General features: G+C 38.5%; 1 protein-coding gene across 3 annotated transcripts in view; it reads right to left on the reverse strand.

Annotated features, from left to right (window-relative positions):
• The window catches only part of dhrsx (dehydrogenase/reductase (SDR family) X-linked), a 76,192-nt gene that overhangs the window by 42,663 nt on the left and 5,818 nt on the right, over positions 1-27,711 (reverse strand). Inside the window, exons 1-3 of one of the 3 annotated variants that reach the window (XM_036563556.1) lie at positions 18,553-18,687; positions 14,804-14,911; positions 8,675-8,743 (exon numbers count right to left, since the gene is read on the reverse strand). In XM_036563556.1, the coding sequence (XP_036419449.1) occupies positions 8,675-8,743; positions 14,804-14,911; positions 18,553-18,655 (280 nt within the window). In that variant the 5' untranslated portion in view covers positions 18,656-18,687. Of the gene's footprint in view, positions 1-8,674; positions 8,744-14,803; positions 14,912-18,552; positions 18,688-27,711 lie in introns of those variants that run through there. The other 2 variants (XM_036563558.1, XM_036563557.1) reach the window with 2 other exon arrangements.

A 27,711-nucleotide genomic window follows, 5' to 3' on the forward strand; every position in this document is an offset into this window, starting at 1 on the left:
AGGTTGAAAAAGAACCCTGCAGATGTTCCACCCAGGTTGAAGATCCAAGGCTTAGTAATGAATGACATGCCATGTGGTGGCCTCACATGTGGCGTTTTCTCCTTATTATGAGCCGATAGGCTGTCTCGTTATAAAGTAAATATATCACCCGGCCTACGGATCAAGCCAGTTGGTCAATCACGAAAGTGTTTCACCTCTATCTCATCATCTCTCTCTCTCTGCTATAGGTGCCAGAGTGTGTGGTAATGAGAAGAGTCTGGAGACATTCTGCCAGCGTGCCAGCTGGTGGATGCCGTGATTGGCGTTCTGCCATCGTCCAACACCAACAAAGATGTCTTCTTTCCGCAAAGTGTGCCAACGAAACCAACACACAAACACATTCCCCCAGTGCAGTGGTCCGCAAGGATGCGTTTGCAGGCAATTTCGCACCCATGACATATGCTTTCAGGTCTGCGGAATCTGGTCAAAAATTTATTTATTAATTTACATCAAACTGCATTTTCCCCAAAATAAACAAATACTGAGTTTTATCAAATGTTTTTAATAAAAACGAATTTCAGAACTTATTACAGAAATTAACCGGATTTGCCACAACAATGTAACAACCTTTTAAAAGGGGGTCCTTAATTCTTCTTCAGAGTAGCCAAAAAATGCCATTTCTGCCTGTTTTGGAGGTCCCTTAGTTTTGCACTATGCATTTTGTTTCTTCAATAACACCAATGGAATGCACTTCAATGGAAAGCAGAAGGGAACTAGATTTTCATCGTAGTAAACAAGCAAGTCAACATTTACCAAGACCTGTCATTGCTCGCTGGCAGCTTAATACAGAGTCTGATCATCTAATAATAGTTTATTTGAAAATACTTTATTTGATTACATTAACTAAAAACATTTTTGATTTCCATTCCACTGGGTCAACAGCCACTAGGGGGCCTGCTAAAAGAAACCCACTGGTATAAACAAATGCTGCAACTATTCAATGTTCCATTCAAAGACATATACACTGTGCTTTTGTTTTATAGCACTAGCTCCATCCAAGAAATCAACAATACAAAACAAATTTAATGCAGAAGCATGTCATACACTGCAATAATACAGCACTAAAATGTGCTATTTTAATAATCACACTCACAATCACATCATTTCTACAGTCTTAAAGAACAAAGACCTCTTGTTTATTTCACATTCTTTCTTTCCAGTCACTGTAATTTTAACACTATAATGTTTGGTCAGCAGGGGAGCAGCACACTCACTGCTTGACCTCAAACCCCTCCTACAAGCACAGCCATTGGCTGATGAGCTGCTGAATGCTGTCATTTTATTAGCTCCCTATCAAAACACCTTCATAAATTAGGGTGCAGCTCATGCAAATGATGTGTAAATGAGGGGCTGGAAGGCTGGCGCTTGATTTCCTGCACTGAACTTCATTCATCATTTGTGCTCAAACCTCCACTTGTTTAAACTTTGTATGAAAGTTTCACGAATCAGATAAAGAACAGTTCATATACGACGTTAAAGACGTGTCAAATCTACACACTTTTTACACAACTTTGAGAAATGAAGGCCATGCTATTGTGATCTGATCACTCAAACCACATTCACAGGTGATCATAGACAGATCTTGACCACATTCAATACACACGTAAATGGACGTGTTTTCTATATTCTCATACAGGCAAGACGAAATGTGTCTGCCGAGTGCTGACCAGCAAACCAGAGGATAAACAAGGAAACGCAAGATTCAGGATACGCCAAGCTGGAGTTCTCCAACAGCCTTCTAACGGTCTGAGCTGGTGAAAGCTTTCAATCCAAGCCCGTTGATTCATATTGTGAAGTAATTCACAAAGGATTGATATGCTTTTTGTGGATCTTATCTGATCACACTAGAGACATATTTTAGTAAACAGCGTAAAAGGTACCTGGCCAAAGTATATCCAGCTACACACCGGACATGCAATGCATGTTAATGCAAGAGATAAACAGCCTCTAAGTTAGCCTAGTTATTTATAGTAGCCTTAACTGATAGCTGATAGTGCTAATTAAAAGCAACATGCCATTAAGCCAGCCATGGTAGAGAGGTTTCATTTAGCAGCATTCATTTAGCAACTCTTTTATTTGTATCAGATAAAAGAGAAAAAAATCAGTATATAGGCTTATAAACATTAGCAATAATCAGATCCACTGCAAATGTCCTGAATGTGCTCATCTAACATATTAAAGGCTATTCAAGACGATATGCATCAATGACGAAAAGCCTTTTGCGCACCAGACATGGAGGAGGCTGAGGTTATGCGTAATTTAAAAATATTGTGCGGACCATACTGCTAGCAGAGGACAGTCGCGGTGGTCTTTACCTCTTCACAAAGGAGAGACTAATCAGCGTTCTTTGAGGAGGAGGAGGAAGAGAAGAGACAAATTGGACAGTAAATCGGAGGATGGGTGAGTATGATAAGATTTATCTGTCTCTCTGCAGTGGAAATCAATAAGAGGCATAAATACTGGAGAAGGGAGGTAGAGGGTTGTTTTTTTACACCGCCCCATGCAGTGATTGAAGTGCCACAGGTGTTATCTCATTAAAGAACTGGAGCTGTACCGACAGACAAGGTCAGACTGATAAACACATAGACAGGCCACTCAGACATACACAGAAAACATCCTATGTCCTATGTTCTCATAGTATTCCATGACGTCATTAAGAAGACAATGTTGCCATGTTGGTAGGCAAACTGCAACTCTGACTGTGCTCTGATAGGGCTTAGAAGAGATTTCTCTTACTTCAACCAGTGCTAAGGTGTTGACTTGTGAGCCAAGCTGTTGACTCTAAGAAACCTGTCTTCTAATTCTGCTGGGCTTTACGTCTGCCAGACTTCTTTCTGTCAGAGCTTCCTCAAGTTTCTAAGTTCCTTTTGATGCTGTACTCACTGACACTCTGGCTTTATTGGCAGGTTCTCTAAAGGAAAGACTTACACTTTTTAACAGTTATAATGGTCTGACTGTTTTTGCTTTTTGTTTTTCTCAACATTTTGAAAGCAATACACTACATCCTGCAGTGCAGTATTGTCCAAATACTGCCCTAGAACGTGTAGTAACTCAGTCTGTCCCAACACTGCTCTTATACAGACAGAGGGTTTATAAGTAATCAACATTAGTTAGAGCACCTGTAGGAATTGGTGCACCAACTTTCAAAGCTTAATTTACTTACATTGCTGCAGAACAGCTTTAAGTTGTTAATCGATGACTTGTTCCCTGAACAATGGCTTTTTTATAACTCTGAAATGTGTATTATTTTTTCCTGAAACTGGCTACTGCACAGAACTGTGCTTGCAGTTGTGATGTAAAACTATTTTATTATTTTATTTTACACCATGAATGGTGCTTTTGTATTTTATTAACTGAGAGGTTAGTCAAATTTCTGATACACACCTAAAAATGAGTCTATAATTAGTGCCTCTCTGATTCTCAGTGTTTTCACACTTATCACTCTAATGCAGTCATTGCAACATCGAACAACTTCAGTGAGCATTGCATTCTATGTCGACATTATGCAGCCTTAATCCGAACTGTGTGAATCTTTGACACACACCATGTGCTCGATTCATGTTGGGGAACCAAAGTAATTGCATCACACATAGGGGGTTCGATCACCCAGCAGTCAGCCGTCGGCGGCCCTTTTCCAAAACACCAGCTCGGCCAGCATGAGGGAGCACGTTCTGGAAAGAACCCAACTGCGCTGAGGTCTGTTCTCCACTGGAGTAGCCAGCTGGCCGCTAACGCACAACACACACTCCGAAAACATACCCTGACCACACGTACAGCAGATGTCTGCTTGGGGTAGAATAAGTAAGAAAAGGTTTTTTTTTTGTTTTTTTTAATTAAGTTTAAAATGACTGTAACTTAAGAGAGTTAAAGTCCTATGTCTTATATTTTTCTTGCTTTTAATATTTTCTGCTGAGGTCTACTGATGATGTTTGTGTGGTTTTATGAAGCAAAAAAAATAATATTTTAACATGATATTTCCAAACCTTTCTTCATTCCTTAATTAAAACTGTGTTTTTTGAGAGTTTCAGAGATCTGTACTGATTGGCTGCCCTGTATTGTGCCTCATACACTCTTTATAACTTCAGCGTGAATAGGCAGAGATAAACTACTGTAGTTTGAATAGGAGGATGTAAATGTGTTGGTTTTCATGACATCACAAAAAAACATGGATTCAAAAGGGCTGGTTCTGCAGCCATTCAGCTATCATTAGTTTCTATATATGGACTGGGGAGTGAATGATATGTTCTGAAACTTTAACAAATGTTTACATACTACAGCAAACTCTTCAATTTTTAAAAAGGCAAGGAAATATCATGATATGAGCCTTTTAAGGTTGGTCACTATGTGCATGAACACACGCTCACACCACCTAAACCATAAAAAAGTCTTACGCCCGAGTCGAGCCAAATGTTTTGTTGATGCTCTAAGAGAAAATAAGATAACATATTCTCCACAGAGGATGGAAATATGCATTTTTTGCTAATATTTATGCACATTTTCTGTTTATTTACTGAATTAAATAAAATGCATCATAACTTCTGCACAGGCCACATTTTATGTTTTTGGTATTATTTTCCTCAAAAGGTTCAAATTAGCACATAATCAGTAACTGTATATTGACATGTCCAGAAGTGTGGTGTCTTTAGAGGACGTGTTAACTTATTTTCACTAAGAAAATCAACAAAACATGTCATCTGACATTTGACCAGGGGTGCCCAAACTTTGACACACAACAGTATTAAGTGCTCAAAAGTGCAACTATTAATTTGAGCATCATCTGAGAACTGTGATGATGATGATAAATCTGCAGGACCTAAATATCATCCGATATTTTGGGTCAGACGATCCATCAGTCGGGTCCTAGAATCCATGTCCCCATCTAGAGTGCTGTTTCTGTAACACAGCAGCAGGAATGTAATGTCATGTGTCACACTGATAGCTCCTGCGCCCCCCTCGCCGTGTCAAAACACGAACTACGAGGGAGCAGATCAGTGCGTGTATAAATATATATGGGTGCCTCCAGCATGCTGCCCTGGTTCAGTCACTCACCGCCCTCACCCACTGAGCCGAATCATGCTTAACATAGACAGACTTCTGTGGCAGAGCAGGAGCTCGGTGAGCTACCAGATTCTTTACGTGACATTATTTCTGTCAACGAACGCTGCAGTGTGATCACTCAGCAGACCATGATCCAGTTGTGGGCTCAGGAGGGAAGTGACAGTTGGACAAAAGGCAAGGAGACAGCTGGGTGGGCGCACTTCAGGATTATCATGTTTGCCAGCTGTGAATGTGGAGGAAAGAGCATAGCATGTCAACTTGTAGTAGGGAAAATTGTCACTAAAACTGCTGTAAAGAGTTTTGAAACAACACTAGAAATTTGTAACTTTCCTACATTTGGGATGTGTATAATTTAAAACAATACATTATTACAGCAGTATTTGTAGTTATAAAGGTTTTTTTGTGACACCAATTTATGGATCATTTAAAAAAAAAATGGTTGAAGGTTGAAGACACCTTTAACTGATTTGGACTTTAGACAGAAATCCATTTTCTTTGAATGATCAAATAACTTAACTATGTTTATTTGATTTTAAAAAATTGATTTAACATTTCATTTGTCACTACCAAAACAGTCATAACACTGCCAAAACTTTTGGTTGTGATGATTTTAGCATTGTTTTGAGCATAACTGACTAACAAACACAGCTTCGAACAGTTGAACACACATTTTTGAGAGCAATAATTCTTAATGTTACACACTGATTTTCAGACTTCGGAACACATTTACTTCAAAACAGGATTTAACTGCTCACCATGTGGCCATGAGGGACAGGGATGCAGTCTCACTTTTGCTCTAAAATGCAGGGGTGTGGCTAAAATAAGGCTCCGCCTATGGACTAAAACTATATAACTGTGTCTGAAACTGTGCCCTATTCACTACACCGCACATTCAAAAATCTGGATCACACTATTATAGTTGTAACGATTAAGATTGTAACAACTTCAGACTATGTCAGACTACATCATATGGGTTTGCTCATTACTGTGCAAAAGCAGATTCCATCATATGAATATTATAAACGACATGCCATAACAGGTCTGAAGAGAGGGCTTTGGAGACGCTGCCACTGTAGCTGGGCTCGCTAATCCTACACTAGGGTACATCGGTTGTACACTACTTATCATGCTGCACCATGGGATTGTTTGAGTGCACTAGATCTTCTGCACTATGTTTTTGGACACCACTACAAAATACATCAACCCCGAAATAGTGCCCTATAGTGATTAGGGGACGATTTCAGACACAGCATTTGTGTTTCAGTAGTGAAATTAAATGTGAAACAGCATTTTTTTTTAATGCCCTGACACTGCTAACCTGGGGTGCTATCTCTACATATGATTTTTAAAAGTTCACCTGCTTGGTAAATGGCTGAACTGAGCTGAAATATTAGCTGGCTTTATGTATTCACTTCTTGCTGGTTATGAATCACTCCTGCTGTGAAGATGACGAGTGGATCTTGTTGGAGGCTTGAGCAACATTTTCCGCTACAGGTGGTTTAACCTGACTGAGTGACATCATTAGCCCTGTTGCAGAGTGGCAATGTGATGGATTGTACTGTGCACAGGGGTGGAAGCGCACATACACACACACACGTACCCCAAGAAGGCAGCAGCTGTTTTGGGCTGTGCCGTGTCAAACACAAACATATTTATTTCTTGTCTAGCGCGAGCTCCCTTCACAGAGATTAAGCAGTGGAGGCTGCATCTCTCTCTCTCTCGCCCACTCTCTCTCGCTCTCTCTCTCTCTCCTTCATCTCCACGGCGCCTCTCTCCATATCACATCTGCATGACAATGAGACTGGCAGAGGGACAACGTTATTCAGCGTCTGCACATTCATCAAACATTTTACTCTCATTTTTCTTTACACACAAGCGTGCGCCTCCTCCCTCCTGCTCGCTGCCTCTCTTCTCACTCACTTTTTCTAGAAGGCAAATTCATCAAACATCATCTTCCCGGGCTTGCTCACATTGCATCTCTGTTTGTGCACATGACAGTTAATACCCTCAGCTCTCAGCCCTCAAACTAACAGACAGAAAAGGAGGGGAAAAATGACAAAAACAGCTTTGGTGGAAAAGATGGAGGATGTGGAGCAGTACACAAAGCGTACGTGTGCAGTTCAACTAGAAACGGCTCCGATTCCGAACCCAGTTTCAGTATTGTCCGATCCAGTGCTGTAACAAACCTAGCCTGAAATACACTATGGGTCCAAACGTATTGGGACACCCCACCTAATTATTGAGTTCAGGTGTTTCAGCCACATCCATTGTTAACAGGTGGATAAAATCAAGCATAGCTATGCAATCTGCCTAGACAAACAGTGGCAGTAGAATGGGTAATGCTGAGGACCTTAGTGACTTTAACATGGCGCTGTCATGGCAGGCCACCTTTACAAGTCACTCTGTGAAATTTCTGCCCTGCTAGGTCTGCCACGGTCAACTGCAAGTGCTATTTATGTGATACGTAAGCGTCTAGGAGCAACAACAACTCAGCCACGAAACGGCAGACCACACAAACTCACAGAGCAGGACTGCTGAATGTGGAAGTGCGTAGCACATCAGAATCGTCACCATATTGCATATTGGAATTCCAGTGGCCTGCACAGAGCCCTAACCTCAACCCCACTGAACACCTTTGGGATGAATTGAAATGTCGATTGTGAGCCAGGGTTTCTCATCACACATCAGTGTCTGACCTCACAAATGTTCTTTTGACTGAAAAAGGCATAAATTTCCAAAGACACACTCCAAAATCTTGTGGAAAGGTGTCCCAGAAGAGTTGAGGCTTTTACAGTCGCAAAAAGAGGTCCAATTCCATATTAACGCTCACAGTTTTAGATGAGATGTCCAGCAAGCTCATACAGGTGTGATGGTCAGGTGTCCACATACTTTTAGCCCCGTAAGGGTTCTTCTGCAGAACCCGTTTAGTATCAATTCAGGACTTTTACTGAAAGTGCAGACAATTTGTGACTGCAAGCTGGGGTTGAAAGATTAATCGTTTCATTATCTTAAGTGGGAAAAAAAAAACATAGCTTTTACCATTGAGCTGCCAAAATGAGTGACACATGGAACTTAACATGTTAGTTTGTTCTTCACTCACTTACATGCATATGGGCAAAGTTACAAATTGTATAGCAGCCAGCCACTAAAGGGCGTCAGAGACATTTTGGCATTCCCGTTTAACTGCTCTCATGCTGTCCACTCATTTACAGTCACTACTGACCCATGCCAGTTTCCTCCCTTTCAATTATGCAAGAACAAAAGCTCCTTTCTTGTGGAGAACCTTCAGTCTTCTGAACTGGTGAGTCATGGAGTGTGAGAGTACAGTCAAGTACATGTAGTGCTTCACATTTAAAAGTCGACAATAATATCAGAGCAAAGTAGCAATCAAATCTTACCACATCACTAATGCTGATGACAGACTCAAGACAGCATAATTATGAAGCAAAGTCTTTTTTATTGTGATATTCCTGTCTGACTCTCAGACACATTGAAATGTAATGCAGTGCTGCCTCAAGTCTTGGTATTCTCACTGAGTGTACGGTTCAAGCTGAAATGTTCAACTGTGCCACTGTACCTTTCCCCTGATCTGTTTCCTCCTGAATCTTCTTCACCGCAGCCAGACCCTCGTCTTCCTCATTTCCAGCTTTAAGAAGCAGAGAGAAACAAGAGGTGGATGATTAGCATAAACACACTCAAACACAACCACATCAGCCACTGCTGCCACTGCTGCAGCTGCACTTATTTATTTATTCATTTTAGCTTTTTTTCAGTTGGCACTTGCTGTTCTTTTCTTAATCTGTTCATATAACTGTTTTAATTGATATTACTGTTCAGTTACCTTTGTATGTATGAAAAAGGGGCCAGGTTCATAAAACTTTGTGCCAGATTTATCCGTGACAGCAAGAGCAAATAGTGTGCTCATTCATGCGTTTGAATATTGCATCTTCTTAATGCTGGTTTCAAGGTGCAGCTTGACTATGGGCATCACGCCTGAATAAAAATGCTGATCTGACTGACAGCTGGCCAGCGAAGCTTAATTTGAACTTACTTTTGCATAGTTTGGCCATAATGTTGTTTCTCTCCATATTACAGCAATTATTCATGAATTTTTGTTCTATTTAATGTAAATCATACAAACAATTCAAATGAAGAAAAAAACATTATTTGGTATAGCATTTGGCATGATGTTTCTATGCATGTTGTATTTGCTGCTGGAAAATTTCAGTACCCTCAGCTTGCTTCTCACATCCATGGTTCTTTTTTAACACATCCCTTTACAGAAATGTGGGTCCAGACCCCAATGAGCATCAGGGGGTAGGAAAAACACCATAACAGCATGAGAAAGAACCTGAGAGGAAGTAAGACTCAAAAAAGAGCAGAAAGAACAAACACTGAGAAGAACCAATACTCAAAGAGAAAACACTGTAGGAGCCTGAAAAAGAACCTAAGAGCAGAAGGAAGAAACACAGTGAAGAACCAATACTGAAAGGGAAAACACAGTAAAAGCATGAAGAAAACCCCCCTAAGAGCATGCAGAAGAACCACTGAAAGGAACCAAGACTGAAAAGGAAAAACATCCTAAGAGCATGAGAAAGAACTACTGAGAGGAACCAAGAAAACCTCCTTAGAAGCTGGAGGGAAAAACCCTGGCAGGAACCTCTGGAAATATGGATTTATGAAACAGGACTATAGGCAGATATAGGACTGCAGTTTTAACAATTTCTTTGGCCCAGGAAGTGCTCCTGAATTTTAATCTGTGATCCCGAGGGTACCAGTCAGAAACTTCAGAGTCTAGTAGTCCCTGTTGTTAAGAATATGATATGAACATGTAGCCGCAGTGTTCTGTCTCTCTGCATTTAAATGAACAGGTCAGGAGAGAAAGCACGTCATTACTGCATGAGACCTGCTCGTTAACTTTCTGCAGTCACTTTCTTTACACAATCCAACATTCACTCACTCTAAAACTGACTGGGTGAAGAATACTGATGTGCAATTTAACAAACAGTTGCTTTCTAAAAAATTACATGATAAACAAATAGAAACAATACTACGTTTCTACATTTTTAAATTATTATTTATGTACAGCAACATTATGCTGATGTTGTATTTTGCTTGTTGGCAGATCAAACTGTGTATGCTAATTTGCGGAGAGGCATTCCCATTAGCATATCTAAGAAATACAGATGAAAAGTTTAATTCAGAAACACGTCTAAACTTAAACAGAATACAAACTTCAATTCCAGAATTACAACTCCAGAATGTAAATCTACATTTCAGTTATTTGCATTTCACATACTGGGGCAGAAACAAGAGCTTTCAAGAAAGGCCTAGTCCTTCATGAGTAAGGATGGGTTGAGGCTCACCACTCTGCCAAAAAATGTCAAAAAAAAAGGACAAAAAATAGCTCAAGCTAATGGACTGATGCTGAAAGTGTATTGTGGTCTAACGAGTCAATCTTTCAGTTTGGTTGTGGAAATAACAGGCATGGTGTTCTTTGGCCCAAGTGAGTTCAAAAGCCAAGAACTGTTATGGTATGGGGGGGTATCAGTGTCCATGGCATGGGTACCTTGCATATCTGTAAAGGTACCATTAACGCTGAAAGATACACATTTTGAAGCAGCATATGCTGCCTTTTAGATGCCGTCCTTTTCAGAAACATCCATACTTATTTAAATGCCATAACAGCAAGCCACGTTCTGCACACGTTGCAGCAGCATGGCTGTATAATCAGAGAGTGAGAGTGCTAAACTTGCCACTAGACACTTACAGAGTGTTGGTAAAAGATGAGGTGATGAAACAAAGGGGTAAACATGCCCCCCGTCCCAACTTTTTTGGAACATGTTGTTGGCATCAAATTCAAAATGAGCAAATATTTTTCAAGAAACATTAAAATTTCTCAGTTTTCTTCATTTGATTCGTTGTCTATGTAATATTTTCAATGAAGTACAGGGTTTAAATGATCTGCACATCATTTCATTTTGTTTTTATTTACATTTTGCACAACATCCCAACTTTTTTGGAAATGGGGTTGTAATTTTCCTGTTAAACTTTTTTAAAATGATCAAGTCCTTCATGGAAAACTTTAACCCATGCAGGACAGCTACTTAAGGAAAACATTAAAAAATGCAGGCAAGAACCTCCTGACCTAGAGTGAGAAATATAAGCATCCATACAAGCATACATAACAAAATCCTGAACATGACTGAGGAAAGGCTGTCAAGTTTGCAAACGGAAATCTTGAAGGATTTGGGGATTTGCGTTCACTCTATTTAGGTCACGCTGTCTTCTGAAGAAATCTTAAGGAATGAAGGTGTCCCTCCATAAAATCTGACTAGTGGCAGTAAATCAATTCTGGGATTTTGTGTGTCCAGATTAAGCTTCAAAAGCCCCAATCAGAAACTGCTTAAATACTTTGAAACACTGTTGCAAAACACACACCCAGGGACCAGTTTTGTATTTACTAACACAAAGCTTCATAAATCTGTGTACTGTACATTAGTAGACATGTTGTTGCTTTGCTGCTGAGCTCGATTCCAAAATATTGCAGATCCATTTGCAACGTTTATGTTTTCAAATAATGGGTTTTTGAAAAGAGTAACATCTGATGTATAATGGAAAAGACATTTTTATTTCCTTGATAAAGGTGGTATTAATCATAATATAGAACTGATATTTCTCATATGTGTAAAGTCCACTCCCATCAACATATATCATTAAAAAAAAAGAAAATTCTTGAAAGTGATCTGTAATGTGTTTGGGAACATATTAATAATTCAAATTCAAACAATGTCCTCAAGTTAAATCGAAATATAATGAGTATTTCATTTGGGAGGGTAACAGCTTAGTTTACCCCACAACGGTAACAGGCTAATCATGAATAAAAGCTAACACATGTGATTAAGCATCGGGTGAACTGCTCTAGATGCCACAAGCTTGTTTATTCCTGCCAAATGTGACAGCATAGTAGGAGCTTGTGAACCAGAACATATAGAAAAAACTCTGTGATAAACCTGAAACTTGTTTGACTAAAATTCAGTGACGTTATTTCAAAGTGCCCAAGATCACAGTATCATGCTGAATATCCATACGTTCCCCTGGACAAATGTGATGACAAACTGTGATGATTTTCTAAGTGAAAATAAGTAACACATCCTCCACAGAGAACACACTTCTGCACATTTTATAGCACAATTACTAATCGTTTATTTATGAATTTAACATTGTGGGGGGTGAAACATAAAATAAGGCCTGTGAAAAAGTTATGGCACGTTTAATACGTTATGTTATATATTTTTTCAATATGTTAGATTAAGCAAATAAATAAAAACTGTGCTTTGAAAGTTGCAGAAAAGTTTGTATTTTAAGTTTGTTTTCTGTAGAGGATTTTACTGTAGTTGATGTGTTAACTTATTTCCACTTAGAAAACCGTGTAATTTGGCCTGTCCAAACCTTTGCATACAACTGTACTTTATTAACAAATATTGAGACATTTCTACACAGTACTGTAAAGCAAGTAGGCTTTTTAATACGGCTGCACTGAATCATTCCAATACTTGAGCATTTGTTTGTTACATTGGTAGTCATTTCTCTATTTATTATCTAAAAGCTTTGCCATTTGTAAGCCACACATTTAAACAGCTAAGGCATTTAGATAGAGCAGTTATCGTTATTATATGGATAATCTTTTATAGCTGGTTTAGTTTAGAAACTTTAGCCTCAGAGTAACAAACTGCACTGCCACTTTTCACAGGGCCATTGAAGCCGAAAGAGCAGAGATGCCTCAGAAAGAAATCATAGCTGGGAGCTCTTAAAATTAAAAGACGATAAAAAAAGACAAAATGTGCAATGAGAGTATGGACAACCAAGACACGCAAAAAGTTTGATGAATCATCTCAAGTATGTACATATAGTGATACTTATCAGAGGACCACCATTCGGGCAATCCACACTGTCTACAGCTGTATCACGTAACAGCTTTAGGCGGGAATACCAGCTTGTTTTTCTTCTTTTCATTTCTAATGAAACAGCTTTACAGTAGGATAAAACTTGACAGCACAAACAGCAGATCTGTTTATTCAGACAAAACCCCAGTCAGTTTTTATTCACTGTTGTTGTGAGAGAAGCATCTCCTCTGCACACTATTAGTACAGTGCAGGAGCTGCTCTACAACTACAATACCAACAAAAGTGGTAAAAAAGATGTATGTAAATTTTAAGTCAATTATTATTTTAAATGCAGTTTAGAACACTAGAGAGTAAGATTGTGTGATTTGACTGGATCTCTATAGAACTTATGCTTCACTCGCACAGAGTTAGTCAGATATAAGATCTACAGCCCAGTGTGGACTGAAATCTTGATTCGAATGGAAGGGTAGCTGATCCGTCAGACAGATGAATAAAAAGACTTGAAATATAACTGTTTTAAAGGGTGATTTTAAGAATGAGTATTCAACAACTCATTTCAAAATATTAACAAGTGTTCAAAGCCTGCACCATGCTGTAGGGACCAGACCTCCAAGACCTCCAAGATTTGTCAAGAACTGCATCTAAAGGATTTCTCTATGACAAAAATGAATTGTATTTTCCAAAGTCGCACCACGTGCTAAAAAAAAAAAAGTTTCAATATGTTTTGTCCTGTGTACATTTTATTCCAAATGTCACTGGACCATCTGAATCACGAGGCTGTTAAGAAATCGAAATATACATTTTTCTAATCTGTTCTATCAGAGACGAATAAAAACCGTTTAGTTTGAGAACGAGTATTCAAAAATATCCTGAAAAATCTTGTATGGGCCAGTCTTATTTTAAAAAAAAATTTGTAACAAGTATATTTGACATTTTGTTTTTCTACAGGAATTGCATTTAAGCAAGGGGTGTTTTTTTTGGAATGTTATTGTGAGGACCCTGATCTGAAGTCAGTTCACTCAAGCTAAACCTGATCTAAGATACATTTTACATTTTGCTTGTTTTTCCAGAGTGACTTAGAGTTTAATCATGTTACAGAGGTAAGAAGCATTAGCATTAGGAGTCTTGTCCAAGGGCTCTTACTGGCAGGGGTTAAATAAGGCCAGAACAAATGGAGCTCTGGCACCTTTGGTTCATGTGAATGGTAAACAGAGCTGAGCTCTGGTACTGCAATTTGATGAAAATGTAACTCGTTTCCATTACAGTCTTCATAAAATCTATTTAATTATCCAATGTGATGAACAGAGCTGAAAGACAAACCTTTAAATAGGTTTTGAGAAAACCTTCCCCTTTAGTGTGATTTTCATCTTTGCCAGAAACGAATCAGATCTTATTTTAATATAATTTTGATAACAAAACTGATAAAAAAGAAAATTAAAAACAGCAAACTAAGTAAATGATCTGATTTTATTAGGTCATTAAGCCAGAAACACACAGGCTGTTAGTTCTAATTAGATTGTCATGATATCAGTGCTGAGAACACCCTATAATTATTTCCACACTGGAGACCACCATGGAAGAAATAGGGCTTCCCCACCTCCAAAATCCAAAATTAACCCCTACTTATTGGTATAGCATGGTGTGTTTGCCCAGGCAGGGAATTGAGCTCCAGTCTGCCATGCAGGGAGCCACAATGTCACCCACTACACTAAACTGTACTAATCAGCATCAAATCATAAGAGTCATAGTAGAGTGACCAGAGTGTGATTAGATCACTAAAGTACAGGCTGACACTTTACCGATGACCACGTGCATGCCCAGACTCGCCAGGTGTCGAGAAGTTTCAAAGCCCATTCCTCTGGCTCCTCCCGTCACTATGGCAACCCTTCCATGCTGTCTGGGCAAAACTGGGCAGGGACAAAATGGAGGAAGAGAGAACAGGACAAAAGGAACATTAGAGGAAAATAATGATGATCCCACTTTTCAAACTGGTTTTGGCCTTCCTGACCAAGGACATGCTCTCCATCTCACTGGGACTCTTGAAAAGGAACTGAGAAGCATAGGTGTCTGTGAGACGGATGAAGACACTGACTAACATCACTGCATCTTTCACTGCAACACAAAGGTCCATCCCTTGACTCTAAAATGCAATGTCTCTTGGACATGCAAGGGTCAGAGTACAGGAAGCTGTAGTTTATTAATTGCATCAGTCCTATAGTGAGCAAAAGACAATGTACTGATAACAGTGTGTGCTGACCCACTTCTCTTTAATTTTGCTTGAATGCCAGGATGTATTTGCCATTAGTGCCAGATTGTGGATGATTAAGGATCAGCATTAAATTGCTGCACATTTTCAAAACTCTGCCACAGCAATCACTCTCTGAAGCTTTCGCCGATTTTTGGGGATTAGAAATTAGTTAATCCAAAAACTCACCTGCTACTGACCAAACAATCAAAAAACAGTGACAGGAAACCCCCTCAAAGTCAACTCATCAGTAGTAGCATTCTTGGTCAACTAAGATTCTGTAAGTCAAATAAGTGCATTTATGTATTTTGTTAATAGACCACTGAGGCCGTCTCCTCATTCTGCAGATGGAATCATGTCCATATTAGGAACTTCGGGTCTAAGATGAGTTTCTCTAAGACAAAAACAAATGTAATTTTCAAAAATTGCTGCTAATGTTCCCTGTGGTAAACACAGATGTTCTAAACCTCATCCAATTTGGCCTATGTAAATTTTTCCTATCACTGGAAGAAATATGATTTTTGCCACATGCATGCTAGCACTTACTGAACTAACATCATAAGACTGGCAAACTCACCAAAATAACTCAAACAAACCAGCATGCTTTGATAGTCAAGTAACTTTAGCAGTAGTAGAGTACATCTGGAGTAGCTGGTATTATTATACGATAGTTTAGTAGCAGACTTACTTGCTTGCTATGTCATTTCAATGTGCAGGAATGGTAGCTTGCTTTCAGCATGGTTGTAGCAATGTTTTGGCTAACTTTCCTCTATCTGTCTGTCTGTCTGTCTTTCTATCTGTCTGTCTGTCTGTCTGTCTAATGTTTGTATTTCCATATATGTTATATTTCCAATGTTTATAACGTCTTTAACAACCTCGTACTTCAGAGTGACATTCCACTGACATTCAGTGGAAAAACAGGACCGAGTTTGGAATCTCTTGTAGTAAACAAGGCGCAATAGTGGAAATTTTCAAAAATTCCATTAAGTTTAGTTGTAGAGAAATCCAATGCAAATACGCTCTCTCTGTAACAAAACAGGCAGTTGGTCAGAGTTCTTTAACTACCGATGATATTCACTCTTATACTGCTATGTGACGTCCTGTTTTGAGGGTCACTGTAGTTTTCCACTTTACTGATGCTTTTGCTAGTTTGCTGCTTTTTGGCTTATCCATAGTTTTCCCACGAGCACTGTCCAGGGTTGTCTGCTGAAGGTGTCCTCCAGTGCTAATGTTACTGAAATCACTGATATTGCCAGTGTCAGCGCTATGCTTTGCTTGTCTATTATGCTTCTCACTCAGTGTATTCAGAGATAAACAAATTCACAATGGTGATTGCCTGAAAATAACTGAAAATGTACTTTTTGTAGGATTACAAAGAAAAATGAATAAAATATTTTAGCGCTATAGACTGGGGTGGGCAATATGCTAGTGTTTCATCGTTATCGAGATACACATTATGCTTTCCTGGAGTTGGGGGGTGTGATTAATCAACTTTTAGATGGGAAAAAAAAGATTTTCGGTCAGTTAACAGACTAACAGTTTTGATCGGTTAACAGCCCTAAAATGGATCTATGTAGTAAAGATATTTGGTTCAGAGTCTTCTTTTACTTCATATGGCTAAGCTTGAGTTTAGACATCTATGTAGCACAAATTTCACGGTGTCAATAGTCCATAGAGATCACATTTAATCAGAACTGCAAGTCCAAACTTGATTTAAAGAGTAATCCACAGTTTGGTGATAATTGGATATTTCACAACAAAGTAAGCATTGAGTTTTTAGTCTAATTACTACTGAAAGGTCTAAACTTCAAGTTATCAAGTGAGACAGAAAAGATGCAAAAAAAAGCTCACTGTGTTACGCCACTCAATGATTAAACAACTATGTTATGTTAATTCAGCTGGTTACAGGCAACTATACATGGCTTTCTTCAGAGATTTCTGATTTTTCCTGGTACTAATACTCCACTAATGCACTAATGCTGTGAACAGAAGTCCATTGTGTAGCGTATCTAATCCCTCGTTTCCATGAATCGCTGTACAGAAACTGCTTCTTCATACTGACCCCAGACCAGTTTTTTCAGCCCCATATTGTCACCACTGCTCATTTTGGAGATTTATCTACAAGACGGGTTTAATTCTGACCCAGATTTAACAAACCTTATCCAATTGCTTATCCGATTCTTCTGAAGACTTTGATCAGTTAGATCCAGTGTAGACGATTAAAGTTCAAAAAATCTGTGCAGGCAGGTGGATCTCTGAGAGAAGGGTTGATGACCACTGATCTTGACCAAGCTGCACACTGGTCTACAGTCAGTGGAGAAAAACAGTTCTAGTAACTTCTAGTAGCAGCCACAAGCCATTCTTTCATTCAAAGTCTTTGGGGGAAGTTGTTTAAGTATTTGTTCGGAATTTAGGCCAGAGGTTGACCTCCCAAGACTTTTTAATGAACATGCTATTTTGAAAGTTTTTCAAGTCAAGGTATAATTTTCGTCCTCTACAGTTTGTTATTTTCTGCTCTTACCAAAAAATAGACCTTCTTATCTTGGTAACCATTTGTATTTTATTTTTATTACTAAGTTTGTGACAGACGGGAATGTGAAGGGTGATTTCCTGAGGATTTCAGGCTACACTGACTATTACCCTGACTGTTAACACAGTTTGGCATTGTTAATGACAGTTTTTAGACAGTAATTTACATGACTTGTTTGAAAAAAAAAAACTTTTGATAAAATAGTTTTCTCTGTTTATTCTGTGTGACGGGTTGGGCATCCTGTGCTTGACGAATCCTGCCAAAGATGGAAAAAACTAAATTTGAGCTCCTATGAAGGCTTAACTGGTCTAATTAGCTCTACATCATATTTCACACTTCATATTTTATAGCTAAATAAGTTGGTGTAACAGGCAGACAGTAAAACTAAAGGACACAAATGCTAACTTTATATATTATGTTTGTATATAGGCAGAGGCAGATGTGAGATAATTATCAGGAGATGAGCAGTTTGTTTTTCTGTTAGATCACTAACAACAGGAATGTTATTCAAACTACATATTCTTACCAGGTTAAAACTGTTGGACCAAAAACAATCGACATGAAGAAGGAAACGAGATCAGCAAAGCTATTTCTGGCCCATAAGTTAGGTTTAAACGACATTACATTCCTGTCGTATCGCTGGAGTTAGTTAGCTGTAACTCTCACTGAACTTTGCCACACACCATCGACTAAAGTCAAGGGAGCAACGTTTCACTCAGAAAAACAGAAAAAAAGCTGAGCTGGGCGTTCAGCGCGGACTAAGAGCTCCTGACCTGGTAAGGTGAAGGGCCTGTTGAGGAGCTGGTAGATGAGAACTTTAAGTCCGGCTAGATAAAGTCTGATGATGGGGAGCAGATAGCAGAACAGCCACCACATCTCTGCTGCTGCGCGGTGTCTCTCTGTTTACGCTCCGTCCTCGAGCACTGAACTAAGCAGCGCGCCCTGCCGATGGTTCCGCTCTGCGCGAGACGAGGCGGAGCAAGGAGACTCTAACGGCGAAAATAAATAAATAAATAATAAATAAACGAAAACAACATAGAGGTCGATGTACTATTATGGGGTGGAAATGAACACATTCACTGTAAACTGAGTAAAAACAGAAGTGTTCTTTATTTCTTTTTCGGTAAAAGTACTTAACTTAGCGTCAAATGTTCTTAAAGGGCAATTCCACCGATTTTTCCAAAGTTCTGCATGAGTCAGTCAGTAAGACGAACAAAGTCATGCACAGTGGTTTGATGTGAAATGCTCTGTTCTAGAGTCAATTACCAATTCAGACGGCTGAAGCGTTTTAATGCCTTCAAAAGCCTGACACATTGTTTTGAGAAGGATTTGGTCCAAAATGTATTTTAAATATTATATTTCATGCAGGGTGTTGTAAGGCAAAATAGTTGTTTTACCATTATATATATATATATATATATATATATATATATATATATATATATATATATATATATATATATGCATGTAAATTCTACTAGCTTTTTCACATCATTCATGTATATTTTATCATAAAGATGTTAACAAAGTCATTCAGAGTGGTTTGTGTGTAACTTACTGACTTAGTGATAGGAATCAGGAGTTGCAGATGTCTGGTTCCTAACACCACCACTCTAGAATAAAGCATTTCACATCAAAACGCTTTGAATGACTTTATCTTACTGACTGAATTATGTTTCATTTTTGGAAAAATTCAAAGAATTCCCGTTTAAGTACATTTAAGAGTAAGTATTTTCATACTCTTACTCAATTAGACACACAAATAATACTTCTACATTTACTTATACAACTACAGACGTTTTGTGCCCACTGAATAAACCCCCATTGGTGAATGAACATTTACAATGTTGAATAAATGCATATACTGTTAAATAAAACAATGGTTGCATCCAAAACCACATTATACCATATTTTTCATACAGTGCTAATTAATGCACTTTTAATGGTCTATTTTGCATACTATTTATTATGGTACAATGCAGTTTTGGGGCACAGCTAATGTTGAACGAATACCTGCAAATCTGAGCTGACAGTGTTGATTAAAAATCAGAGTTAAGTACACTGAACACCCACAGTGAATTACTGGTGCTAAAGAACTTAAAATGAAAGAGAAAAAAGATCATATAACACATTTCAGCCTAGCCAAAGTCGGTGACACGCTACATGTAGTGATATTTATTAGTGATATTTTTTAGACTCAGTTTAGTCATGTATTCAGAAGATGGCTTTGCATCTCACTCATGTCTATCACAATCGCTTTTATCCTTTAAGGTGCAGAGATAAGCAAAAACAGGCAAAAAGTGTCAGAATGTGTTTGGATTTCATGGCTTTGTACCTTTTCAGTTTGCTGTGGTGCTATTTGCTCCCCCTAATGAAGTGCTGTCTACATTTTGCTGTCGGCTGATGGAAGTTAAGTTGAACATTGCTGATCATTCTTCAGGCTCAAAATAATATGGCCAAAACCTCTATTTACCTTGCTTATCCAGAAAATTCAATTTGCAAAGCAATCAGACTGGCAGAATAGACAAAGAGTAATGAGGCTGCCAAGCAAAAGCAGAAAGATCGCAATTCACCTAAAACAACATCCTAACTGCATTATTGTGAAACATTTAAATGATTGGCCTCCAGCATCAGGAAGATAGATTTTATAAAATTTTCATAAAATCAAGATTGATCACATTCAATTTTTCAATCATTTACCACAGACACTGAGTTATGTGTTGGAACTTGATATATTAAACCCACAGGATACAAAGCGTAACTGTAGGAATGTCTGTAAAACCACATTGCAAAGCCACTAAAATGAGGGAAGTCTTGGCGACTGGCGACTTGAAGTTTGTTTTACAAAATACATGCAAGTTTCTTCTTTTTTCCTGCTATATTTTAAAATATCACACTCGGCATTAATGCATCTGGGGTGATGTGCAGGTGTGAACTAAGTACAGTGCATCTTGAAGACACATTGTGACCTGATCACTCAAACCATCTTCAGAGACAGTCAGGGACTCATGTGACCACGCAACATTTGTAGCGTGAATGCTTAAGCATCTTGATCTGTCCTCAACAACGTCAAAGAACCATCTTAATCAAATGCATCATCACAGCAGAGACAAAAGCAGCTGCGTGGCCTCATTTTACGCCTCCTCTACCATTTGTTTACAAGTCTAGTCTGACAACAAACGCATTGAGAGACTGACATAGTAAATGTGGGAGTTACCCTGCTTCCAGTAATGAAATCCGATCACTGGAGATGCAATCGAGACACATGGAAATACCAGGTGTGAACGGCTACATGTCTCACCGTCCATTTATGAACAGATCACTCAAGATGGATGTTGTTACCAAGTGTGAACAGGGCCAGTGAAAATAAGTTAACACATCCTTTACAGGGATCAAACTTAAATATGTCTTTTTCCTGTAAATTGTGGTGACGTTTAACATACTTGGTGGTAAAAAGACGTAAAATATAAAATGTCCCCTTTTTTTGTTGCACAGGCCACATTTTATGTTTTTTTGTTTCCCCCAAATACGTTAAAATCAGCAAAGAAATAGTGATTGTGCATTAAAATGTGCAGAAGTGTGTTCTCTGTAGAGCATGTGTTAACTTAAAATCAACAAGTCATTTAACCAGGGACACCCAAACTTTTGCATACAACTGTACATTTTCTTTCGCTACCATTGAACACAGTTGCCTTAGCAGAGCACTGGCATTGGTTCAGTTCTTAGTAACGGCTGATACCTTAAAGGGGAATCCCTTTGTGCATGAATCACTCATGGAGATGTAAACAAAGTCATTCACCCTGCATGTACAGTACCAGTCAAAAGTTTGGACACCTTCTCATTCAATGTTTTTTCTACATTTTTATTATTTTATACATTGTAGATTAATACTGAAGGCATCAAAACTATGAAGGAACACATATGGAATTATGTAGTAAACAAAAAAGTGTTGTAACCAGAATACTTTAGATTCTTCAAAGTAGCCACCATTTGCTTTGATGACTAAACTTTTGACTGTTACTGTACCTCTCCACCATGAATGGATCTAAAAAATACATTTTAGACCAAAACATGATCTCAAAACTTTTGTAAAACAGTGTGTCAGACAGTCCACATATCTGTTAGCATTTCATGTAAAACCTTTTCGTGAGGGAGCTTTTAGAGGTAGACATCTAGAACACATCACTGCCACTGTGAATAGGTCTGACTCATGTTTCTCTAGAACAGAGCATTTCACACCAAACCACTCGGAATGACTCTGTTCACTTCTTAGCCATTTATTTTGCAGACATTTTGGTGGAATTCCCCTTTAAGGTCAGATATCACAATTGGTATCAGGAGAGAAAAAGTTGGGTTTCTACCCTTTTCAGGCTCTGAACTGTAAACACAGTGTTGGAGAAGGGATTTATACACAGTCAATCAATATTTGACTCAGGACAAATGTACTGTTTGAGGCAGAGCGGGAACCTTTGGGGAGATGACATTGAGCTGTGGCAGATAAGAATATTGAAGGCACTCTACAAATACCTGCCTTGAATGTTCCTCTCTTTAACTCACACAGGACGTTGGACAAGCGTATTGTGCCCACTGAAGGTCTAAAAGCAAAGATAAAAGTCAAAGCACACAATAAGCAGCATCAGCACGTTTTCCTCATTAGCATTAGCTGGACATTAGCTGAGCTCCATGCACTTCACTTCTCCGAACAGCTCCACCTTCAGTGATCTGCTCTCTTAACCTAATCAATAAAATGCTGATTAAGTAATTATCTCTAGTAATATTGAATAGGCACAGTACGTCCTCACAGCCAGTGGGGATAAGCAAAGGCAATTTCTGTTCCTGGATGTTCTGCCTCAAGGCCCAATCACACTGGCCCTTATTTATCAAAGAGGCAAAAATCTGATCATAAAATTAGTGCACAAGAACTTTACTGACAGTTCTGCTGTTCATCAGTTTCATCTTTGGTGAATCTGTGCGGTCAATCTCCCGTCTTGTAGGAGTGCATGCAAATTAGATTGTAATAGTCCAACAACCTGAAAAAAAGGGCTTGATTTGTGGTTAAGTAACCAAAATTACTATCAATATCATTCATAATATCAATTATAAGAATAAAAATAACAAACATATATATATATATATATATATATTATATATATATATAAACATTCCACTGTGCTTTATGCTGCTTACGCCGCCCAAAAATTAAAAATAGAAAAAAAAACAGCTAGAACATTATCACATACATGAATATAGTGCTTACATATGTTATTTTAGGAAACAAATCAAACTGCGCAATCACATCATCTCAAAAATAAATAAATAAATAAAGTTGTTTTGTTTATTTCACATTTTATTCTTTCTAGTCGTAATTTTAAACACTATACAGTTTGGTCTGTAGGGGGATCAGTGCATTTTGCATGTGAAACATGTTCAACTCTAATATGCAGACTCAACCAGCAGCCTTACTGCTTTGCATGTGCTGACCTCTGAGTAGGGATGTAGTACTTGAGTCCGGTCTGAGACTTTTTTTTTATTGTGTCAGACTTGTCTTTGACTCAGTAGTACTTCTACTCAGACTTGTCTCAGTCTTGGCCATTGGTCTTCCCAGATTTATGTTCTGGTCTTAACTGAGTCCAACTAAAGTTATTATATATTATATGCTTTATATTATTATATGCCTTATATTTAATTTGAATATATAAAACCTCTATCCTTCACAAAATTAACAATAAAAACACTATAAATAAAAAAGAAAATCTTTACATTATGAGGGTATTTTACCTGTATTGCACATGGAGTATTGATCATACTGCGCATGGGTATGGTGATGAATTTACAGTTTACCTTTGCAGGTGTGTGAGATCTAACAGTGGGTGTGGGGGGATTCTACTGGGAGCAGTGCTGGTTGTACAGTCTAACAGCAGCAGGAAGGAAGGACTTGCGATAGCGCTCCTTCACACACTTGGGGTGAAGCAGCCTGTCACTGAAGGAGCTGCCCAGTGCTGCCAGAGTCTCATACATGGGATGGGAGCCATTCTTCAGCATGGATGCTTGCTTGGCTAATTCTATATCTCTCTATCTCTTACTATAGAGGTGTTGATACAGAAGTCGATATATTGTTGTGCTTTCTGTTTTGGCTATTGGTATATATCGCAAGTATGATATTGCAAATCTTGCAGTTAAATGTTAATGTTGTAGTTAGCTAGCATCATTAAAACAGCCAAAGCCAGTGAACTTTCTGCTCTTTTTGTCACTAAAAATCACTGCACGTCAAAAAAGACATCAGACCTATCAGACGAACTTTTACATGTGTACAGTATAAATGTAATTTGAAAAGAATAACACAATAAATTTTGGTATTTTGACAAAAATTTAATTGTGCCAACGTCAAGTTAGCCTTGTCCATCCTGGCAATGGTAGCTATGAAAGTGCAAATTTGTGAGCGGTGCATGTATAGGTCAACGGGTAGTCTAATACTACTTGCATCCTAGGTGTGACCCAGAGGAGGACTGGCTTTCGTTTTGAATCTTAGCTGTTCTCGGGGTCTTTTACTCACACTCTTAGCGAGCTTTTCTCTTGAATCTTAGTTGATATATCAATGTTCCTTCCTTATGATCTTAGAGAATTTTTTGGAGTCTTGGAAAGTGTTTCTTTCTCATGCTCTTGGACAGTTTTTCTATTTGAGTCTTGGTTACTCTCAGTGTTTCCTCCTCATGCTCTCAGGGAGTTTCTGCTTTTGAGCTTTGTTTTTTGTCAGTGCTCCTCTTCTTCCTCATGCTCTTAGAAAGCTTTGCCTTTTGAGTCTTGGCTCCTCTCAGAGTTTCTCCTCATATTACTGGGGGGGGGTCCTTTAGAGTCTTAGTTGGTTCCTAGGAAGTTTTTATTGTTAAGTCTTGGTGTCTCTCAGTGTTTCTTCCTCCTGATCCACTGTCTAGTTTGGTGATGCTCATCTGAACCTGGAGTACCACAAAGCTGCTTTAGGGCAATGTCTGTTGTTAAAAGCACTGTATAAATACAATTCAATTGAACTGACTTTCACTATGAAATGCAGAGCAGCTTTTTTTTCCCTCTGCGACTCAGTGACAAGGCCCTGGGGGAACATAGTGGCATGGTGCTGGAATTCAATTCCCACACTGCACATGGAGCACGAGCAGGTGTGTAAGATTCCCTCATGTTCGACTGGGGTTATGTAAACAGGCTTTTTTCCTTCCCAGATTGCTCTCAGGTCTCCTGTGAAGGAGATTTTTATTTGGAGACCAGACACTTATAGCCGCCGCAGTGGCAAACGAAATACTCCTCCAAAGAACACTCGTCAGAGTCTTGTATGTGTTTTTTATGACTGTCAAATGAAAATGATATACCAGCTACAGATACTACACTCTCAAAGCAGTCTCTGTGTCCAGTTAACGGCAAAACATTTTGTGTTACTTTTAACGCAAACCAGCGAACTGTTATATTAAGATCATTATTTTGACACAAAGATGTATTATAATTATGCAATATGTAATGCAAGATTGCAGTGGACTTATTCATCCTCTCCCAAATACAGTCATGTTGATAAGTATTTGGACAGCAACACAATTTTTGTAATTTTGCCTCTGTACACCACCACAATGGATTTGATATGAAAGTCAAGATGTGACTGAATTGGAGACTTTCAGTTTTATCTCAAGGGGATTAACAAAAATATTGCATTAGCTGGTTAGGAATTACAGATATTTTTATTGTCTCTCCTTCTTCACAGGCTCAAAATTATTTGGACAAACTAACCTATTAGTTTTCATCACTTGACTGAGTCTGAGCAGAAAGTGTAGCTCTATCCACTTCAGAAATCATCCTGCTACTGCTATTGCAGTCACATCATCAGTAAACACCAGTGACGCAGTTCCATTGTGAGCCATAGGTGCCCATGCCATAATACTGCCTCCATCGTGTTTTACAGATGACGTGGTATGCTTCCGATCATGAGCCCTTCCATTTCTTCTCCATACTCTTCTCTTTTCATCATTCTGGTTCAAGATAATCTTGGCTTCATCTTTCCAGGGAGTGCTGTTCTAGAACTAGGCAGGCTTTTTTGATGTTTTCTATAGTAAAGTCGAGACCTTTTTGTTCTTGAGTGTCACCAGTGGTTTGCATCTTGAGGTAAATCCTCTATATTTACATTTATGAAGGCATCTCTTGATTGTAGACTTTGCCAATGATATGCCAACCTCCTCGATAACTTCCTTGACTTGACTAGATGTTGTGAAGGGGCTTTTCTTTACCATGGAAAGAATTCTGTGATCACCCACTTTAGTTAACTTCCATGATCTTCTAGGTTTTTTGGTGTTGCTGAGCTCCCTAGTGCATTCTGACTTTGTGCCAATTGTTGAATTGTTGATTTGGCCACTCCTAACAGTTTCTGTTATCTCTCTGGTTTGTTTTATTTTGTTTTATTTTTTCGAGCCGAATGATGGCCCCTTTACTTGTATTGGGACCACTTTGGAATGCATATTGATTCCCATGAACAGCTATCAATGCATATTTAACACTTGGAAGCAACTCCAGACCTCTTATCTCCTTAATTTGTCATGAAATAATGATGGAAAAATTATTTAGGAAACTAATGAAGAAACTGCTTATCTGTCTAAGTACTTTTGAGCATGTGAAAAATGGAGGGGCAATGTAAAAAATAGCTATAATTCCTAATTGGTTACTGCAATGTTTTTGCAAGATATGTTGTCTTTTGGATGCTGGTATGCTGGTTAACCAGCATGACCATGCTGGGTGATGAGCAAACCAGCATCGAACCAGCTTAATTCAGCATAAGCCAGTTTAGACCAGCATGGAATTCATCCTAGTCTAAACTGTTTTTTTCAGCTGGAAAAGATCTACAGGACATTAGTAGAAATCCTATTTGACCTGCAGAGAAATGGTAGTGCACAGCTTGGGTCAAAATCTTTAAATTAACAGTGTGTATTTATTCAATGAGAATCACACTGTTAGAAGTTTTTTTTTGTTGTGTAATCCAGCTAATGTTGCCATGGTGGCAAATTCATCACCATTTCAAACCTGTTAGTTTCTACAACAACACAGTCTATCTTGGTAGCTTAACATTTTAGACCGGAATCTCGACATTATATAGTGTCTCTAAACTTTAAGTGTGCACCTACCCATGGTTATGCTAGCTTAGTGAACTGATTAGCAAGACTAGCAAATTTTACAAATGCAGGCTGTTTTCAGAGAAGTCTGAGCATAAACTTCATAAACTTAGTGAATAATTGCTTTGTCTGATTTAAACCTCTGGTCTAGAATGAGAACCATGGTGCATTTCACTCCCTTTTTTGTTGTTGCTAAATGTGTTTAGCCCTAAGTTTGCTAACTAGTAAGCTAGCAACAAAGTTACATCAAGTCATGTGTAACAGATTGAGTAGGTTTGCCACATAAATCTGAATTTGAATGTAGCAAATTGTTATAATTTTCCTGCATATTGCTCTGGCTTATATATAGCTTTGTCTGCCATCTTATTCACATTTGAAATGGGAATTTTGTCTGTTCAGATGTTTCTGGGAAAGTTCTGCTGCTTAATACTACATTGATGTTAATTCGATCCCTCACTCCTCAAAGGGGTCATTTAACAAACTCCACTTTAGTTGAGTAATGAAACGGCTCTTAATACTGCGTCAGGGATTTCCCCAGGGGGAACCGACAAGTACAAGTCGAGGAGGGCATGTTAAAAACAGTATTTAAACAGAAGGCACTTCATAGCAGTGTACTGTATCTGTGCAGTAGATATTATTGACTATAAAACAGGGGAACAGCAGCAACTGTCTGGACCACTATTGCTCAATGTGAAAGCTGCAGAATCTCAAACACACTGGCACTATATTGATGCTCCATATCACACTGCCTTGCCTGTCCTGTCTTGTATCTTGAATTTCTATGTTTTTAGGCAG

The sequence above is a fragment of the Colossoma macropomum genome, unplaced genomic scaffold, assembly GCF_904425465.1.
Source record: "Colossoma macropomum unplaced genomic scaffold, Colossoma_macropomum, whole genome shotgun sequence".
In the NCBI taxonomy this organism is placed as follows: Eukaryota; Metazoa; Chordata; class Actinopteri; order Characiformes; family Serrasalmidae; genus Colossoma; species Colossoma macropomum.